General features: G+C 40.4%; 3 protein-coding genes across 5 annotated transcripts; 1 reads left to right on the forward strand and 2 right to left on the reverse strand.

Moving 5' to 3' along the window:
- Positions 1-658: 658 nt before the first annotated feature.
- Positions 659-2,991, forward strand: LOC147320389 (dicarboxylate carrier UCP2-like). Its single transcript, XM_086308316.1, has 8 exons — positions 659-703; positions 848-998; positions 1,375-1,573; positions 1,649-1,865; positions 1,960-2,157; positions 2,242-2,343; positions 2,423-2,603; positions 2,695-2,991. Exons 3-8 carry the CDS (start codon positions 1,448-1,450, stop codon positions 2,807-2,809), a joined length of 939 nt encoding a protein of 312 aa, XP_086164442.1. The 5' UTR covers positions 659-703; positions 848-998; positions 1,375-1,447; the 3' UTR covers positions 2,810-2,991.
- On the reverse strand, positions 2,934-7,819 carry dnajb13 (DnaJ heat shock protein family (Hsp40) member B13). Its single transcript, XM_086308315.1, has 8 exons — positions 7,649-7,819; positions 7,459-7,562; positions 5,148-5,309; positions 4,905-5,053; positions 4,596-4,709; positions 3,696-3,809; positions 3,541-3,617; positions 2,934-3,194 (listed from the first exon to the last, which is right to left on the reverse strand). The coding sequence occupies exons 1-8, from the start codon at positions 7,714-7,716 to the stop codon at positions 3,035-3,037; spliced, it is 948 nt and encodes a 315-aa protein (XP_086164441.1). The 5' UTR covers positions 7,717-7,819; the 3' UTR covers positions 2,934-3,034.
- Positions 7,820-8,710: 891 nt separating this feature from the next.
- On the reverse strand, positions 8,711-18,153 carry rab6a (RAB6A, member RAS oncogene family). Of its 3 annotated transcripts, XR_015131258.1 has the most exons (9): positions 17,794-18,153; positions 15,432-15,490; positions 15,262-15,315; positions 14,583-14,688; positions 14,239-14,350; positions 13,921-14,014; positions 12,304-12,397; positions 11,545-11,611; positions 10,090-10,162 (listed from the first exon to the last, which is right to left on the reverse strand). XR_015131258.1 is itself a non-coding variant. In XM_086308318.1 (8 exons), exons 1-8 carry the CDS (start codon positions 17,861-17,863, stop codon positions 10,098-10,100), a joined length of 627 nt encoding a protein of 208 aa, XP_086164444.1. In that variant the 5' UTR covers positions 17,864-18,151; the 3' UTR covers positions 8,711-10,097. The 3 variants fall into 3 exon arrangements, 2 of the variants coding, with proteins under 2 accessions (XP_086164444.1, XP_086164445.1); XM_086308318.1 differs by lacking the exon at positions 13,921-14,014 and having other exon boundaries at positions 8,711-10,162; positions 17,794-18,151; XM_086308319.1 differs by lacking the exon at positions 12,304-12,397 and having other exon boundaries at positions 8,711-10,162; positions 17,794-18,151.
- Between the last annotated feature and the right edge of the window lie 674 nt (positions 18,154-18,827).

Here is an 18,827-nt window from a genome sequence, read left to right on the forward strand (position 1 = left end):
ATATGGAGGACAACATGCACCCATGCACTGACTCATAACATTTGCCAACATGGCACTAAAAATACAACGCTGCACTTTTTTGGAGTCCCCTACAGTGGCATAGCTGGATTGCAGTTCTGCCATTTAAACAAACAATACTGTATGACGACTAACTGCGTGTTTCAACCTTCCAGCTCACTACTAAATGCAGGAACAACAAGTTACGAAACACGTTTTAACGAAAAGCTGCAGTGAGACAATTATCGGTTTGAACATATGGCTACAATTTGGGGTGCAGTGTACATGCGCGCGGCTTCTTGTACTTTCATCATGACTCAGCATTTACTTTACAAGTCTTTGCTGCACAGACCACCTAAAGAAATTACTGGCTTGATTAAAATATAAGATAAAACATTGATTTTATGGAATAAGATTTAATTAATGTTTGTGCATTAATGTGGGTTTGGGGACATGATACATTTGATTGTGGAGTCAAGAAGACAAAAGGAAGGCGTGCTCTAAACTACACACATTCCCACACGTGACAAATGCAGGTTTACAGTCGGCCCACATATTTGGGGTGGGACCCCACCATGTAACACATGCCATGCTATGATGTAACAGCATCATGGGCAGTATTTAAAGAGGCTGACCTCTTCCCCGCTCCTGCATCTGTTCCACTTATTGTCTGAGATTCGACGAGAGGTTTGGTTATTGTCCCTTGGTAAGGCTTTTCAACTCTACAAATCATATCACAATACAGGCAAATTTTACCTTTTTACTTTTACTGTTTACTTTCCTGTTAATATTATTAATTAATAAAGCTTTGTTGGATTGCTATGTTGATTTTAAAATGACTCTTATGCAGGATTTGGAGTATGATTATACGCCTCATTGCTGTTAAAAAATCTATGGAAAAACAAGAAAAGTTGTTCATAGCTGGGACAAAGTTCAGCCAGAGGGACGCCTTTAGAGAATCCTGATCTCTAAAATATCTGTCCCAAACTGCTCCTATAAAGGTAAGACTTAATGACTTAAAATTTGATTTCATTAAAATTGCATTGCTTCTTTTTTAAACCCATGCAAGTACACAGAACATAATGAACAGCAGTCTCATTAAAGCCTGTACTTGGGGGGGGGGGGGGGGGGGGGGGGGGGTGCTGCTTTTGCTGAATAGAGGTGTTAAATGAGCTTATGGCACACACCAGCTGGAGGCATTACTAGCATAGTGAGTAAAAGAAGCCAGGATCAAGTGTGTAAAGCAGATCCATAAAATAAGCAACACTTGTCTTCCTGATGGGATGTAACTCTCATGTGTCAAATTTACAGATGCAGTTTTAAATAAAAAACATTTGTCTCTGAATGCAGTGTGTTTGTGAAATTTGTTTCTGTCAGATTTTGCAGGAACATCTTGTCGTGTTCACGTTCACAAATACAACGCTTGTGTTTTTGAAAAACACTGTGGAAAATGGTTGGATTCAGGCCTGCAGATGTGCCACCTTCGGCAGCTGTAAAGTTTGTGGGAGCAGGAACTGCAGCCTGCATCGCTGACCTGCTCACCTTTCCCTTAGACACAGCCAAAGTGCGACTGCAGGTATTAAAGTATTCTTGTGTAACAAACACAAAGCCAATTCTTGTAACCTTAGTAGCCTGAACTTTCATTGCACAGATCCAAGGAGAGACCAGAGGCTCTGCTGCTACAGGGAGCGGCTCTACGGTGAAGTATCGAGGGGTGTTCGGCACCATCGCCACCATGGTGCGTACTGAGGGTCCTCTGAGTCTTTACAGTGGGCTGGTGGCAGGACTCCAGAGGCAGATGAGCTTTGCGTCTGTCCGAATTGGTCTCTACGACTCTGTTAAACAGTTCTACACTAAAGGCTCTGACCGTGAGCATCTGTGATTGGATTCTGACAGTTGTTTATTTGGTTGAGGGGAAATTTTGACCAGTCTCAACTGACATCTCTCTCTTCCCTGGTTTAGATGTGGGCATTGGGAGTCGGCTGCTGGCTGGATCTACCACAGGTGCCTTGGCGGTTGCCATTGCTCAGCCCACAGACGTGGTGAAAGTTCGCTTCCAGGCACAGGCCAGATGTCTTGGCCGTGCCAGGCGCTACTGTAGCACAGTGGATGCTTACAAGACAATTGCCAAGGAGGAAGGCATTTGTGGTCTGTGGAAAGGTAGCTCAAGCTTCCAAAATGCGTGTTTTTAAAAGGCTGCTGCTTCATTTCTTATGATGCATCTTTGTTTTCGATGTCACACAGGCACAGCTCCAAACATTGCACGTAACGCTATTGTTAACTGCACAGAACTGGTGACCTATGACTTCATCAAGGATATGCTCCTTAGGTCCACGCAGCTGACAGGTAAAACACAGTGGCTTCACAGCAACATCACGCATGTGTATGATATAGCACTCAGCCCTGGGTTCTGTGCACTCCACAGATAATCTGCCCTGCCATTTTGCATCAGCCTTTGGTGCGGGGTTGTGCACAACAGTGATCGCCTCCCCTGTTGATGTGGTCAAGACAAGATACATGAACTCTGCTCTTGGCCAGTACAGCAGCGTTCTCAACTGTGCTGCTGCCATGATGACCAATGAAGGCCCGCGTGCTTTTTACAAAGGGTAACCCAGTGATTCCACATTCATTTGACAACTCTTAATGTGAATGAAACGAAACCAAAAATGTTTTTGCCTCCATTTCCATTTTCTTAAGGTTTATCCCGTCTTTCTTACGCCTGGGGTCCTGGAACGTGGTCATGTTTGTGACGTACGAGCAGCTGAAACGAGCAATGATGGCAGCGAATCACAGCTGCAAAGCTTATCTGTAATCTCTACTGTCTCTCGATGGGCTCGTGTTCGACCACACTCACATTGTCTTTCATTTTTGTTATCTTCCAGCGTGTTTACAGAAATATTCTGACAGAGTGCAAAGTGCAAATAAAAACAGAAAGACACGATTTGCAAATGTATCAGTATTGCTCTCTCCTGACAGACATGTAGCCACATGAACAGTCCAATCAATCATTCTGATTACACATGTATTTGGAATGTGATTAATCTTTAAAAGACAGAGCTTGCTTGATCAGATACTTCCTCTCAGTAGAAAGCGTCTCGGGGAACTTAAGGTCAAAAGTAATTATGAGGTTTCCTCTCTGGGAAGGATTCTTGGACAGCGGCATTCCTTCTCCGGACAAGACTTTTTGGTATCTAGGGCTGATATGACATGACAAACAAATCAGAGAGCGGAAACTTAATGCAGTAATGCACAAAATAAAAACACAATAATCATTAAGTGTTATAGCAGATGGTTATGCTGGACATTTCTTCCTGTTATAAGGGAGTTTTTCATTCCCACTGTCGCCAAGTATTTGCTCATAGGTGATCATATAATTGTTGGAGTTTTCTCTGCTTTTTTTCTTTTGGGGGGGGGGGGTTGTATTTCCTTACAATACAAAGCACTTTGACGCGACTGTTTTTGCACTCTGGCACTACATAAATGTAAAAACAACCAGACTGGGAAAAACTTTTTTTTTACAAGACAGTGACTGAAAGCACTTACTGGACAATGTCATTGATAAGAACAGAGAGCAGCCTGCCATCTAGTGTCTGCACGTCCACAGAGAAGCCAGTTAAAGCCTGCGAACAAGGGAATCAGCTTACAGCTTCAAAGAAACCTTTTTGCATGGCTAATAATCAATCCATGACATGACTCACCATCTCCAGAGTAATCTTTGCTTTGTAGATGAGGTCATTGTTATGTCTCACAAACAGAGGATGAGTCTTCTGTCGCACAATAAACACAATATCTGCGGGAATGCTGTTTGGTCCCTGAAGGTAAAACAGCAAAACAAAATAAAAAGATTACCATGCAGCAGTCTTTACAGACAGTTCTTTATACATTCCCTCCCTGGGTAAAGGAAAGAATATACACAAACAAGGCAGTGGTACAGTCAGTACACATCATCATAATAAAAAAACAGAGTAATAAGAAGAATAGCTTTGAGCGCATAATTTCTTTTGGCTAAAATTGCCCAGAGTACAATAAGCAAAATGCCTTTTGCTTATTGTAATTGGGTGTTAAAACCGAACATGCTTACTTTTGGTAGTAAGTGTGTTCCATTTCAGTGAACCTATAAAAGATCTGCAGGAACAACGTACTTGTGTGCAGTCTATGCAAAGTGCCAATTTTAGGAGAACCTTCACAAGTAGTTAGTCATCAGTTATACTTGCAATAGCAGAAAAAGGAGTACAATAAATTATAATTTGTTAAAAATTCCCCTCTCCTTTGTCGCATTCAGCCTTTTTAATGCTTACCTCTACTATCTTTTCACTAATTGCTGCACTGCAGTAATGTATATACCACAATAACAATGGCAACCTGCTAAATTTCCCTTTAAAGCTAACTGCACACTGAAGCCTAGGATTGATTACAGCAAAAAATACATTTCTGGGTTATAGCAGCCATATAGCTCGGAAATGGCATCGGAGCCACGAACCCAACTCAGGCTGTAGGAAATATTTATGTATAAAAGGATAAAAATAATACACTATACCAACTCATGAGCTCACTTTCAAACCCCCCATTTTAAAATGATGTGTAGGCTGGTTAATTACCTGATCTCCCTCTTTGGGGAAAGTAATTCTTGTGCCTTCGTTCCATCCAGGCTTGACATCTATACTCAGAATCTTGTCTTTGATACTGGATGTGCATCCATCGTCATTCATGACCTGTAAAATAAATAAAGCATCGCACAATATATGAGGCAAAATCAGTGCTGTAGTATGTCTTTGTGATGGCGTTTTTTATTTTATTTTTTAATGCTGTTGTTTAGTTAGCTCTAAACCCCATGAGGAGCTTGCAGTCTTATAGATGAGTGAATCCAACAAAAGCCACGGGAGGGAGAAAATATAAACATGTCTTACTCTGCGAGATATCTTGATCTTTTTTGTGCATCCATGGAAGAGATCGTCCAGGCACAAATGAAGGTCTCTCTCTATTGGGGAATCTTGCGTTTTCGCCACTTGTGGCTGCAGGCCACCGAACTGAAGCGGCACATCATTTGTGTAGAAGTCTAGTAAAAAAAAAGAAAAAAAAGAAGGGGGATTAAAGGATTAAAATCGAAAACGCACATTCACTGTCGGGCTTTGATTATGTTTTTTTCTCACCTGCAAATGGGTTGTCACCCCCAAAAAACTGTTTGAATGTCTGGTCAGGATTCCCATGGTAGACGTATTTTGATGACCAAGTTCCATTGCTGGCAAACTCAAGTGGAATACCACCTCTCAGGCCCTCCTCTCCAAACTTGTCGTAAGTTGCCTTTTTTCGAGCTTTCACACAGAAAATTGGCTTTGATTCACACACATATGGTACATTCTGCATACAATAAATACAGCCTTTCCTCAGACCAAAATACACTTCACTGTATATAAGCCTGTATTACTATTTTAATATTAACTGGTATTTAAAAAAAGCTTTCTATTTCTGATCCTTATAACAGTTTCCTGCTAAATGTTTTTTTTAAACAAAAAGCTTTAAATACAAATCTGCAGTTATTTCCACTTCTCCTTTTACAAAAATGTTAGTATTGCTTATAATATAACCAATTTTAAACTGAGTTGTAGCTGTGCGTTCATCTATTGCATTGTTTGAAACCGTGAGTGGGAGGGTAGATACAATACATTACGATACTTTGCGTGGTGATATTGTATCGATAGAGAGTCACCAAATATCAATATTTTATAAAGAAATACAAATACTCAGGGAGTACTATGAACAGTAGGACTCATCTTATATTGAGATGATTTTATGTATCTCATTGTCTTTTATCCTGTCTTCCTTCTCTCACCCCAACTGGTCGCAGCAGATGGCCCCGCCCCTCCCTGAGCCTGGTTCTGCCGGAGGTTTCTTCCTTTTAAAAGGGAGTTTTTCCTTCCCACTGTCGCCAAAATGCTTGCTCATAGGGGGTCATGTTATTGTTGGGTTTTTCTCTGTATGTATTATTGTAGGTCTACCTTACAATATAAAGCGCCTTGAGGCGACTGTTGTTGTGATTTGGCCCTGTATAAATTCAATTGAATTGAATTGAATGTAAAATCAGCTCCACTGACAAACCACCCAGGACTGGACACACTTAGCTTGACAAAGTTACATGCTAATTAAGAGCGAGCTTATGGCTCATAAGTAAAAACAGGACAGCAACCTCCTTGCAGCTACAAAATATTTTTTTAAGAATCAGTGACTGCCTGCTCATAGAATTGAATTTTTTCACATTCTGCAACTGACGAAACAGTTGCCCAGAACGTGAGGGTCTCGAACACAAATGGTCAATTTTGATTGGATGGCAGTTGCAGAGGTCACCTGAGAGGAGGCAACTTTTCAGCAAACAATCTCAGTCTGACTTAGACTGACTGCAATCACTCTCTGAGAGAATGTCAAATAACTGACTCAACCGGCTCCCAGGTGGCTATATTCTGGTTTTATTTACATAGAACAGGAAGGTTGCTGGTTGCAACCGAATGCAAAATCACTTATCGCGGGAATGTTGTACACCTTCCTTTGATAATTCAATTGATTTGTGCTGCTTAAAAAAAGAATAATAATAGATCATCACAGTATATCAGTTAAACTTCAGAGATATCAGTCTGTTCAGTTGGGAAACATGAACCCGTCTGAATCCGTTTCGCTTACTTTGGTTCAAATGAAAGTAACGCTGGAGAGGCATCAACGAGACAACCCCACCCAAAAACCTGACTGTTTTTGCTGTTTGTCAGTGAGACATACATGCAGCCCATGCAGGTTGCACAGGTAGTCGAGCTCAGTTCTCTTCACACAGGAGAGACACACACAAGCAGTGAGGACATGTGACACACATGAAAGGGTCTTGAGACACTGGTAAATGTTAGGCTGTCTGCCTGATCCTTCCGCATGACAGATTTGGAGGGTTCCACAGACCTCCACGTGCTGTTAGGTAGGTGATAAAAGAGTTTGCCAAGAAACAGACACATCTGTTGCCTTCTTGAGGTAATTTTCGAGAGCACTGGAAATGTTCCTCCTGTCCCTTTTTATACAAAGGAACAGACATGGGTACTGATGCTGTGGTGATGCCCCTAACTGCCCAGCTCTTAGCAGCTCCACACTCTTGACACTGCTGACAGATACACCTTCTTACATCGGCTCTTCCTGATTTGCAGTCCTGGAGCAGCTGTGCACTGACTATCTTTGCAACGTGAATAGGCTGCAGGTACCATGTCATTCCACCAGAATTGAAAAGTAAAGTCACAAAAAGCAAAGCTAGAATGAACTGAATCACGAGGGATAAGGAACGACCACTTTCATTTGCACCAAAGCAGCTGAAATGGATTCAGTACGATTAACTGACTTTTCCTTAGACTGTGATCATCGAGTGTCCCCTTATTGTTTTTATCCGTGCGGTTTCCAAAATAAAACACACTTCAGTCTCGATATTCTTCCACTTACGGTCGCTTAAAACATCATAGGCTTCACCCAACTGGGTAAATTTCTGGGAGCTTCCAGGCTCTCTGTTTCTTTTCGGATGAAACTTCAGTGCAAGGCGTCGATATCTAAGAAAGAGAAAGAAATAACTGAGGAATAACAGAACAAGCCTCATTATTAAGCATGTGAGTTTCATATGTATTAAATGACTTACGCCTTTTTGATGTCTGCATCTGTTGCGTTTCTATTTATTTCCAAAGTCTCGTAGTAATCATTACTCATTGTGAAACTAAGTATTTAAAACCACATTTAAACATCAAAGAAATATCCAGCTAAAACACAGAGTGCGGGTGCGTGAATTGGTTTCCACGGAAACGGCTGCTGGGAGACTCTCGCGAGAATTGCAAACACTCGCGGACATTAATTTAAAATAAACTATTGAATGAAAGAACAAGAAACAGACTGCAGTCCAGAGAAGACTGCTCGTCTTCAAATAAATAAGAAGAAATTTAGAAGTAATAAACGTTGACGGGAGTTGCTACTTCGCAGTGAAGTAATTATTACTGACCTCTTTCGAAAGCTTTTATAGTGTGTCATTATTTAATGTCTCCGCGTAGTAGTTATTGTCTGCTTTGTAATATAGCCTAGAATCATATGCAGATGACCACGATATTAATGAATAGCTGTGCAACAATCTGATAATCACTCAATGCTAGATCCCAACTAGGTCAGGTAGATAGGGTCACTTGACATTTTGCATAGCGGATTGCTGGCATGTGTATACTCATTGTTTGTTAAATAAAGTTTAAAAAAAAAAGAAAAAAAAGATTGCCGGCATGTCTCGTGTTTGGGGGCCACCACTGCATTATTTCTTCTGTGGACTTGCAGAACAAACAGTAGGTAATGAGTCAGGCCAGTTACTGTAGCTTCAGCATACCGTGATCTTGTCTATTTGTAAATTTTTGAAGCACCTTGGTTATTTTGTACCTCGACAGTCATTTTGAGATTTTATGTAAATTAACTGTAATATTATTGGACATCAAACCTGTATGTATAAAATCAAAAAGTTAAATGTGATTTGAACACTGAATGTCTCTGACTATAATCACTTTTTCAGTACACAGCTAAACATCTACATTTCTGTAACTTTCATTATCTTGTAGTAATTGCTGCCAGAAATTATACAGAAACAGATCCAACATCTCAGCACTTAAAAAATAAAAATATTGAACTGATTTATCCAAAACACATGTCAGAAACACAGATCAATACCAGCAGCGTTGACAAGTTTACTTTTATTCTTTCATTTGAATCCATTCCAGAAACGTTAAGGACTACAACGCTATACAAACTGAACTCTCGCCTGTAGTTTTACACAAAAATTGCACAATATTTTCAGTATGATCAAAGTGCCACTTCGAGGCAGCACGTGAAACAGCAGTTGCTCGCTGCTGAGTGTCAAAGGTGGTCCAGTTTGGATGCATATTTTATTAGCGACTCATACCCAAAGTGAAGATATTAACAGCCATACAAAAGAAACAGGAATCTGATAGAAATAAATATTACAAGTCATTGTGGATTAAATACATATGTAGAATCATCACTAACAAGAAATCAATGCCAAAAAATAAAAACAAGGAAGTGTTGATAAAACGGCATACCAAACCTAATTAGATAAATCCAAAGCCAAGGAAGCCCTCTACAATTCAACTCCAAAAGGCATATATCTCCACATCTAATGTCTATTGTCGGATTTATGAGAAAATCTACAAACACTATCTAAGAAAGTTTTAGTCTATGTCAGCTAGTCTTTAGGGAAAAAAAATCTATCCAAATAAAAAGTAATAGAAAATGGAAGCCAAGGTAAAAATAATCCATCTCAATAGACGTGTGGGCAGAGGAGGAAGGACGGTAATGTGTTTGATGCAGTCATGTTATGCATTTGTGCTGGTTTCCATGGTGTGTAGGTGTGAGACTGCATGACTGTGCAGGTCGTGTTGGGAGAACTGTAACCCAAGTTTAAAATAAGCTCCTAGCTCACACTTCATGGGTGTGTAGTACACATGTCTACACCCAGCACTCCAAATAATGATTTACTTTGAAGCAATCCTACAACCTTTTCCTCATTTTATCCCAAAATGTTAAAAACAAAATAGTTTGAAGAAAACACCTAAATTAACTTCGGCCAATCAAATACAAAAGCGCTTATTGTGTTAACTGAAAAATGCACACAACACATTCACATTGTGCTTATTAAGCTTAAAGCAATATTTACTTATTTTTTCTTTTTTTAAGGATTCTCACTCTTAGACAAATACATTGATTTGATGACTTTGACACACATCGTCTTTCAGTTTGGTTCAAAATCATCTTTGCCCACAAACTATTCTCATCTTTCTTGTACTACCATCTCTGCTGAAATGACAGAAGGCTTAGTTCAAGCATAAATATGCAATGTTTCAATATGTTTCAATGCATGTGTGTTACAGTGCAAATATTCAATTTAAGTACAACTGAAGTGACTTTCAGAGCAGCCCGATGGGCTACCAGACTTCCATGATGGCGAGGATAACGGATGTAGTGTTCTCTTTCAGGCTGGGGGACAGTGGAGGGTGTAGTGAAGGATATGGGCGCAGAAAAACTGAATGTATTAGATAGAAACATTAGCAGGAACAGCCTCCTTCACTGGTAGGTTGCTCTGGTGGTTTCTCCAGCTTAATGTCAATCACTGAAAGGTTTAGGAGTTAAGAAACAACATTGAAAAGGAACTCTGAAATGCATTGGCATTGATTAAACAAATAAATTAATTAATAGCTCTAGATTTCTGCTCAAGGAAAGACAGTCACACTTTTTTGGCACAATGGTCCAAAATGTCCCATTGGTGTTCAATTAGCCTGAGATGACCGTGATTGTAAATGCCAGAACGTTTTACATTATTTTCATGATCATTAAAGTAGTCAGTGACCACATGTGCTGTACAGGTAGAGGCCATTTTCACACTACAGCAGTGGTATTGCCCAATTCACATGTATTGGTTTATGACACATTCACAATAAATTACAAAGGGACTCTCCTATAATGGAGCACTTGTTGATGGTGGGAAGGAAGAAATAGCTTAACAGAAAGAGATCTCTGGCAAAACCAGGCACCAAAAGGGTTGAGGTTTTTAAGTTTTAAAATAAAGTTCTTAGTTTCAAAAATGAACTTGTTAATTTTTAAAGACCCTCCCCCAACTAAATATTTTTCTATTTGCTGAGTCATTAAGCAAGACAATTTAAAACTAATACTGTTAACATATACTGCATTCTCTCTCTGCATGAGACAGAATGCAAAGCTGGTCTTCCACCAGAAAAGCTTCTAGTTGTTGGGCTGCTGGGGAGTTAAGAGTGCTATCCACCCACTGTACTGTGTATATGGCGTGCCAAAGTTGGAAAGTCTTTCAGCTCTACATGAACTTCTGTGGGTGTTAGCTGAAGTTTTTACCTTTTAATGGCAGGAATAAATTATCATCGTTCAGATATTTTACAAGATCAGATGCTTCAACTCAATGTGACGACTCATACTGGTCTCCATTTAACTGAGGTCAGTATTTCACCACTTATTGCTAGACAGAATATTAAAGTAATCTTAAATATTCTTATGGACACATGATGGCTTATGCTATAGTTACATGGCAAACTTATCAAAGCTGAAGTCAGTAAAAATCATAACAACATCTTTATAACTCAGTCTGAGTTCAGACTTAGGCACGTTTCTAGGAGCATGACTGACTAATGTGAATTCACTGTCTGCTCTGATCTGTATCAGGACAAACTTCAAAACCTTTCAAGTCTGTTTCATACCCTCCAAAAATAGACCATCAGTGCAGAGTGTCTTTGATATTATACTCATTAAAACAGGCATCCAGCTGAATCTCAATAGGTGTCCTCACTGGTAAAACAAATCTAGAACGACATGTGGGTTAAGCAACAATAGTGAGATGTCACAATTCTGCACTTGATTCTCCCTGTGGCCGTGCTTATCCATATGACAGACATAAGAGGGCAAAGAGACCTCTGACTCTGCTCTGTCATGTCAGATGCAGACACTGACATGTACACAAAAGGATACTGTCCTCTCTACTCTTGTCCTGTGTGGTGTCCATGCCAGGGAGGGCAGCTGCCACACGACGGAAAAGCTAGAGGGAAAGAGAACCACATGTATTCTTTCAGACAAGGAATACAGCGAGGGCATGATAAAAAATACAAAATGAAATTGGCACAGCATGTTGTGTATAATCCTAATATTAACTGATCAAGCATAAGGTCCACTTGAAACTCACACAGAGAAAGACACCCAAGAGAGATTTATCAAATTTGATCTCAGTTTAGCAGCTTGTGTCTCTGACACTGTAAACCAATTTCTGTGCTGCATCGGTGATTTGAAAAGAGGATGGAGCTGAGCTTTAGTGACATCTTCCATTGACAAAGCTTGGAGGATTTTAAGCGATGAATGGATCCATTCATAAAATTCAAGAGAAATGTATGATGATGCTCAGCATCCCCTGCCCCCACCAAAGAGCGTCGTGGAAGCAGACTTATGACATGCAGAGTTCACAGCAGCAGTAACACTATTGCTGTGGTGATCAGTGCTGTGCAGGTTGTTGATTTGCAAACTCTGGTCCCCATCTCTAAGACTTTGTGATAAAAGGTTGGCCAATACAAATCATTACAGGGGGGAGAGAGCTTGAAAAACAACCAGTTCTCTTCACTAGTGACCAGTGGAAACTGATGTTTAAAGCACACCTTTTGCACACATGCGTGTGAAATAGAAGCCAATCAGAAGAGAGGACTATGAGAACACATACACATGTAGGTGCACACGCTCTACCTGTTTGACATTGTAGCCTGTCTTTGCACTTGTTTCAATAAACAGAACATTCATCTCTTTCGCTCTCTGTTCTCCCTCCTCTGTGGTTATCTGTCTGTGATGAGCCACCGCGAACAACACACAAACACCCACCAGGACACGCACATACCCCCACAAACATCAACACAGAGACAGGGGAAAAGAAACACAGACACTGTGATTATGTTGAAGAGCATTAACAAGCCGTGCCCTTCCTGCTGCGGCTGCCACCACTGCCCAGCACCAAAGGTTTCCCAGTAAACTTCCTGGAAAAACAGGAAGAGAAGTGAAACTTCCAACATCTCAACCATAAATGTTATATTTTCTGTGTTTGACTGAAAAAAAACAGGGTTTTGGAGATCCAAGGCATTGCTAGGCCAAGACGAGTAAAAAGTTTGTAAATAAGCTTTTAGAGGAGCTTGCAGGTAACAGGGAAAAGCCATACACGAGACTGACACCCACACACTCTCATCACCTTTAGCAAGAAAGTGATGAATACTTGTTTTATTTAAAGAAATACGCACAAACAAGAGCAATTTAGACTAAGAAGCCCTTTTCAGACATGCACTCAATTCTGTTAATTAGATGGCATCTAAACGCAGAGGTTACAAACGCACATCACTTCTCCACCTTTGAGTTGCTCAGCTCACTAAAAGACATGATTGTTGTGGATAATCCCCTAAACTATAATAATGTGAGGGGAGGAAAAAATAAAGTTTTGGCATGAGACATCAGCTTTCAGCTTTTGTCCATGGTCTCACTGCCAGAAATACTGCAGAAGCCACAAAGCCACTCCTTTGATACATATGTTAAACAGGCTTTTTTATTCCACACGGGACAAAGTCCAGCATCTACACTGGTCCATAAAAATCACAACCTACAGTGTAGATTTAGTGGTTCACTTAGTGGTCACTTATAAGCTTGGGGCAACCGTGGCTCAGGGGGTTGGGAAGCTAATCTGTAACCAGAAGGTCGCCGGTTCGATCCCCTGCTCTCTGTCCTGGTCGTTGCGTCCTTGGGCAAGGCACTTTACCCTACCGCCTACTGGTGTTGGCCAGAGGGGCCGATGGCACGACATGGCAGCCTCACTTCTGTCAGTCTGCCCCAGGACAGCTGTGGCTACAACTGTAGCTTGCCTCCACCAGTGTGTGAATGTGAGAGTGAATGAATAGTGTGCCTAGAAAAAGCGCTATATAAATGCAATCCATTATAATTATTATAAAATTGACCTAAGTGTTTATGGTTGCAATTGCATATATACAGAATGTGGCGTAATAACCCCCCAGAATAATTTGGGACACTATATCCTACTTACTATAGTGTGAAATTTGGCGCATAGCACACAATAAAATCATGATTACTGTAGCTTGTTCTGTCAGAGTGGGGATGTTTGAAAGAAGCGTTGATGAGTATTAATGTAAAAGAAAAGCTCCATGTCCAAATACCAGATCAAAAATTTTATGCAATCCATGTCTGAAAAGGGGCAACTTCAGGAACCTAGCCTGACTTTTATTTTCAGTGGGAGACCTTTGGAGGTGAAACCCAGGAGGCAGCATCTACAGCAGGGCGTCAGAGCACGGCTCACACACACACTCTTACCTGCTTTACGTTGTAGCCCGCTTTCGCACTAGTCTCAATAAACATTACATTTAGTTCTTTGGCTTTCCGCTCACCCTCTTCAATAGATACTTGCCTGTGGTAGATAAAACGGTTAAAAGACTCACAGCAAGAGACAATACAAATTCAAAAAAAGGCTTAAAAACAAACAAAAAAACCCCCAAAACAGGACACTTTCAGGTATAATGCATGAAAGAAAAAAAATCAGTGAGGCCACCAGTAACAATCAATAACTTCACTTCTATGCTCTTCATGGAGTGCCTACTTTAACAAAGGCAGAAGGAGGGAAACACAGATTACCTTTTATCTGCAAGGTCTGTCTTGTTTCCCACCAACATAATGATGACGTCACTTCCTCTTTCTGTTCTCACGTCATCAATCCATTTTGTGGTTTGCTGGAAAGAGTTGACATCTGGAAGACAGATGGAGATAAAAGGCCTCAGGTGAGAAAACACAGTGGTTAGTGACAGCAAGGCAATAAGCAAAGAGAGTTACAAGCTGAAAAATGTGCAACTTTTTTTTTTAAATTAAAAAGAAAAATATGCTTCGGTCATACTAGTGTATTTAAATGGAATCAATGCATTCCTCAGCATCAACGATGTGAATAACCTAGGGCACTCCCAGTGGACAGGTGAGCCACATACTTGTAATGTCGTAAACTACGACTGCAGCTGCAGAGTCTCTGATGTAACTTGGGATGAGGCTACGAAATCGCTCTTGCCCCGCTGTGTCCCACAGCTGCAACCTAATCTGTGGGGCAGGAAGGGAACGGGGATGGAAAAAAAAAAAAAAAAAAAAAACAAGAAAAAAAAAAAAAGAACAAGATGAAAATGAAACAAGAAAAACAAATAGACAAATGGGGTAAGTTTATGGGACAAAAAAAATTAATAAAAGGAAATAAAGTTGGACTAATGGGAAAAGATAAAAAGAGAGAAAGGTGAGCACGTAGTTCATGCAGGCAGTGAATAAGCACCAGAGAGAGCTAGCTTCCTGGGCCTTTGGGAGGGAAGAAAGAAGTAATCACCCTTCACTTGTCATCAGCCCTCCTCACTGGATCAAGTAAGGTGTTTAATTTCAAAACGGTGATGAGAAAGTAGATGAAAGGGTAGGAAGGAGAGGAAGAAAACTCGTGTTGAGGGAGGTATGAACAGAGAAAAGAAGGATTGTCCAGGGGGATACAACACTCCTGATCACAGTAGCAACGTACAAATGCTGTCTCTGTGTGTGTTAGAAAGAGCATAATTCAGTGGCTAAAGAAAAGCAACTGGACAAGAAGAAGAAGAACAAAAACGGAGGTACTGGTTGTGCCAAAAATAAACTTACTGTTCTGTCTTCAAGATACATAGTTTTCGACAGGAAATCAATTCCTATTGTGGCCTGAAAAAAAAAAAAGAATCAACCAAATATTCACAGTCATTTCCAATGAGTATTGCTGTTGATATTAGGCATCATCAATGATTATTAAAGTTAAAAGTGGAGGTGTTAAGTCTCACTTGGTAGGTGTTGTCGAAGCTGTCGTACATGAACCTGGTGATCAATGAAGTCTTTCCCACTGCACAAACACAAACAAGAAACTCTTAAAGAGTGCAATGACCACACGATCACTTTGATTTTGGAGAAGAATTAGGTACACCTTTTCCCCGGAAAAAAGAACTGCATTTATAACTGAATCTATTCTACATTTTCCCCCAATTAGAACAAAATTTAAAAACTGAAAATGCTTTTTACACTTTCTGAGCACCCAAAGTCTTCAAACAGATTATTTTATCTGAACAACTGTCTAAAACCTAAACACATCTAATTTACAATAACATAAAGCTAGCCAGCCGCTTTTAACTGGTTCACTAATAATTTCAGCTGTAATCAAAATAATTATTTCGGGGCTAAATAAAAGCTACGCAGATCTCTGAAAGCTTGCAGAAATGAAATGTGTTTAAAGTTATTCAACCCAAAGCAGCTGCTGTGGCCCTTTTCCACAGATGATGACCACTAATAACAGAGTAAAGCAAGCAGCTTCATGTCACACAACTCCCACTGCCCTCTTGTCCACTAAGCGTGTAGTGCACAGCTGTTCAAAGTAATTCAGGAGTCAGAGGGTTGAGCAAGGCACAGAGAGAAAAAGGGCTGTAAGCAAAGTTTGCCATTTATGTCTGAACTCCCCCCACCCGTGTATCCAGGGTGCTGATTTGATCCACAATGGAGGGTTTGTGTCCATATGTAATATAAAACTCTGTAATGTTGTTTAACACACAAAACTACGCTTTACAAACTTTGCAGCTGTAAAATGCTTCAATTTTTTTCTAATCTCATAGAAAAACCATTTATGAACACCTTTAACACATCAGGGACAGTCACACAGTAGCTCTGAGTACTCGCACAGTGCTGCCAGTTCTCAGACTGTTTTTGCTGAGCTCGAGTTACATTATCAGTTACAATGTCCATCAAGGGATGGTGACAGGGCTACAGACAACACTGCTGTTTACAAGGCTTAAAGGAGCCACAGCTTATCACACACTGTCCGATAAACGCAGTGTGTCTGTCCCATCTTGGTGGGACTTACAGGTCATATTACAGCAAAAACATTTATTACAGTTTTGTCAATAATGTCATCAAGTTTTGGCTTCCTTAATTCTTTCCTAGTTTCATTTATTACAGCAGCTTCTGAACTCACATCTTTTCCAAAGAGATCTGTATTATTTTATATGCAGTCTATGGCACAGTGCGACTGAAAGACAAGTTTTATATTTTGGGAAAAAGGTGTGCAGGGCCTCTTTCTACATTTGCATTTTTTAATGTTCTTGGGTATTTTTTATAATAAATATTTGTCCAATGTAATGGTTCTGACATTTCTTGTAAGTAATTTCGTCAGTTTAGATGTTTATTATGCATTTAGCTTCCTTTTTTTATGAGTGATTGGGTTTGCTATTGTTCTCACATCACAGCAGGAGAAGCCATGACTTCTTTGTTTCTTTCTTGCTGGAAAAGAATGAATAAATAGTGCAAAATCTCATCTTGACAATAGCCCCTTTTTTGTCTTCCCTATTGTCCTTTGGTGGCTATCTGAGTTCACGTTTGATCCAAGTTTCTCTTTACCGAGAATTCCAACTTCATACTGTTTTAATAAAGCAACATGAAACAGCTAGTTCAAATATGTTGCAAGTAGATTCCAAAGAAAGAGACAACGCTGGACCAATAACCCAAATTCTACTTTAAACCCTAAAATCTGTGGACACCACGGACGACACAACGAACAGCCACACAGCTTTACCTAAGACATGAAAAACAGCCAACACGAACCCTCTGTGTGGACACTGAAGGAGTGTAAATTAGTAGGGAGATCGCAGGAATGTTGCATGGCAAGATCGGCCAATTTGGAAGTTGCTCCAGGGTCGAAATTATGAATTTATGATCACTCTAGTATTATGAACATCTTCTAAACACAGCAGGGTATGCCTGAAGTTCACCTATCCTTCAATAACGAAGAGATACCAAAAAATAATGCTGGTGCTTCATAATTTAACATCCTGTTAAATGACACTTGGTAATTTCCGATGCCTCCGTTAATGATGTGTTATCACAGCCCGTCACACAACTGAAGTAAGAGTCCATTTTTACAGACATGATTCATTTTGAAGGAAATGAATCACCTTTTTAGTCGGGCCAAGGCGAAGAAACTGTTCGTAACAAGTTACTGTGTCGTAATACCATCACTGCCAAGTGTTAACGATACGTGGCTAACGTTAGCTAGCTGGTTGACGTTAATCACCCACCAAACTCTGGTGTTAGCTAAATGTCCAACAGAGCAAAAATGTAAATCCTACATCCCACAACACTGAAAATTACCAACAGACTTACCGCTCTGTTCACCAAGAAAGACCAGTTTAAATTTTCTTAAAGGGTTTCCGAAGTCTCCGGCCGAAGACATGACTGAATCAAACCTTGACGTTACTTTTCGGGAGCTTCCTAGCTAGTTAGCTAATGCTAACTAACCAGTTGTTGTCAGTTATCAAATATCCAGAGGCAGCGAAAATGAACAGCCCTACTCGTGGCTGACTTGAGCAAATTTTGTGCTCAAAGCGTATTCCTTCAAAGTCCAAGTCAATATTAAGCACCTCACTAACTACTGCGGCCAAGTTAGCGTTACTCTTCTACTCTGTCAATTACACCCAACCCAACGAGCCACCTCGGGCCGCTCTTCTTCAGAGACAACTTTATGGATAGATGTGTCTTCTTGGCATGTTCATGTGCTGCCCTCTGCTGGTGGAGCAAAAAACCCCCACAATGAAAAACCAGACTGCTCCTTTGGCAGAGCAACGCACTAACACATTTGATTCAGTAGATTTTATTTTTATTTTATTTCACAAAGTTGGAAGCATTATGAGAGGAAAAAACTACCGTGCTAAGGACAGAGAAGAACAGAAGGAAAAGGCACGGTGTGTTTTTTAAAGCCCACTAGAGGGGGCACTTTCATCACAGGTAAGATTTCACTACTAAGCAACTTTAATGGGAATCCCAGTAATGTTTAAAGAATTAGACGGTGACTTTTACCGATGGTTAAATTAAATGGAAAGATTTTTTTAACATCCATCCATCCATTCATTCGCTTATCCTGTTCAGGGTTGCGGGGGTGGGAGGTGGGAGTGGGGGCTATCCCAGCTGTCTCAGGGCAAGAGGCCGGGTACACCCTGGACAGGTCGCCAGTCTGTCGCAACCTATCCCCACTAACTGCATGTCTTTGAACTGTGGGAGAGGTCGCACTCATGATGAAATCCCTCAGAAGCAGAAGATTAAGAAAGAAAACAGGCACTAATACATGAATATTTCTATTAAAAACAGTCCCCAGTAGTGAGTAAAATTTCTTTCTTTGTTACTCAGAGTTTTTAGGTAAA

This window comes from Aulonocara sp. 'chitande type north' Nkhata Bay, linkage group LG10, assembly GCF_057382095.1.
Source record: "Aulonocara sp. 'chitande type north' Nkhata Bay isolate Kocher_YH1m ecotype deep benthic linkage group LG10, A_spYH_male_GT1.1, whole genome shotgun sequence".
NCBI lineage: Eukaryota > Metazoa > Chordata > Actinopteri > Cichliformes > Cichlidae > Aulonocara > Aulonocara sp. 'chitande type north' Nkhata Bay.

Excerpts from the sequence above, each read along its gene's own strand:
- dnajb13 (XM_086308315.1), bottom strand. The coding sequence starts at position 7,716 with ATGAGTAATGATTACTACGAGACTTTGGAAATAAATAGAAACGCAACA. Across the intron at positions 5,310-7,458 it reads CTATGATGTTTTAAGCGACC|CTCGAAAAAAGGCAACTTAC; the intron begins GTAAGTGGAAGA and ends TCTGTGTGAAAG. Across the intron at positions 3,195-3,540 it reads CTTATCAATGACATTGTCCA|CCCTAGATACCAAAAAGTCT; the intron begins GTAAGTGCTTTC and ends ATGTCATATCAG.
- rab6a (XM_086308318.1), bottom strand. The coding sequence starts at position 17,863 with ATGTCTTCGGCCGGAGACTTCGGAAACCCTTTAAGAAAATTTAAACTG. Across the intron at positions 12,398-14,238 it reads ACAGACCTTGCAGATAAAAG|ACAGATAACCACAGAGGAGG; the intron begins GTAATCTGTGTT and ends GGCTCATCACAG. Across the intron at positions 11,612-12,303 it reads CAGGCTACAATGTCAAACAG|CTTTTCCGTCGTGTGGCAGC; the intron begins GTAGAGCGTGTG and ends CTTTCCCTCTAG.
- LOC147320389 (XM_086308316.1), top strand. The coding sequence starts at position 1,448 with ATGGTTGGATTCAGGCCTGCAGATGTGCCACCTTCGGCAGCTGTAAAG. Across the intron at positions 1,574-1,648 it reads CAGCCAAAGTGCGACTGCAG|ATCCAAGGAGAGACCAGAGG; the intron begins GTATTAAAGTAT and ends TTCATTGCACAG. Across the intron at positions 1,866-1,959 it reads CTACACTAAAGGCTCTGACC|ATGTGGGCATTGGGAGTCGG; the intron begins GTGAGCATCTGT and ends TCCCTGGTTTAG.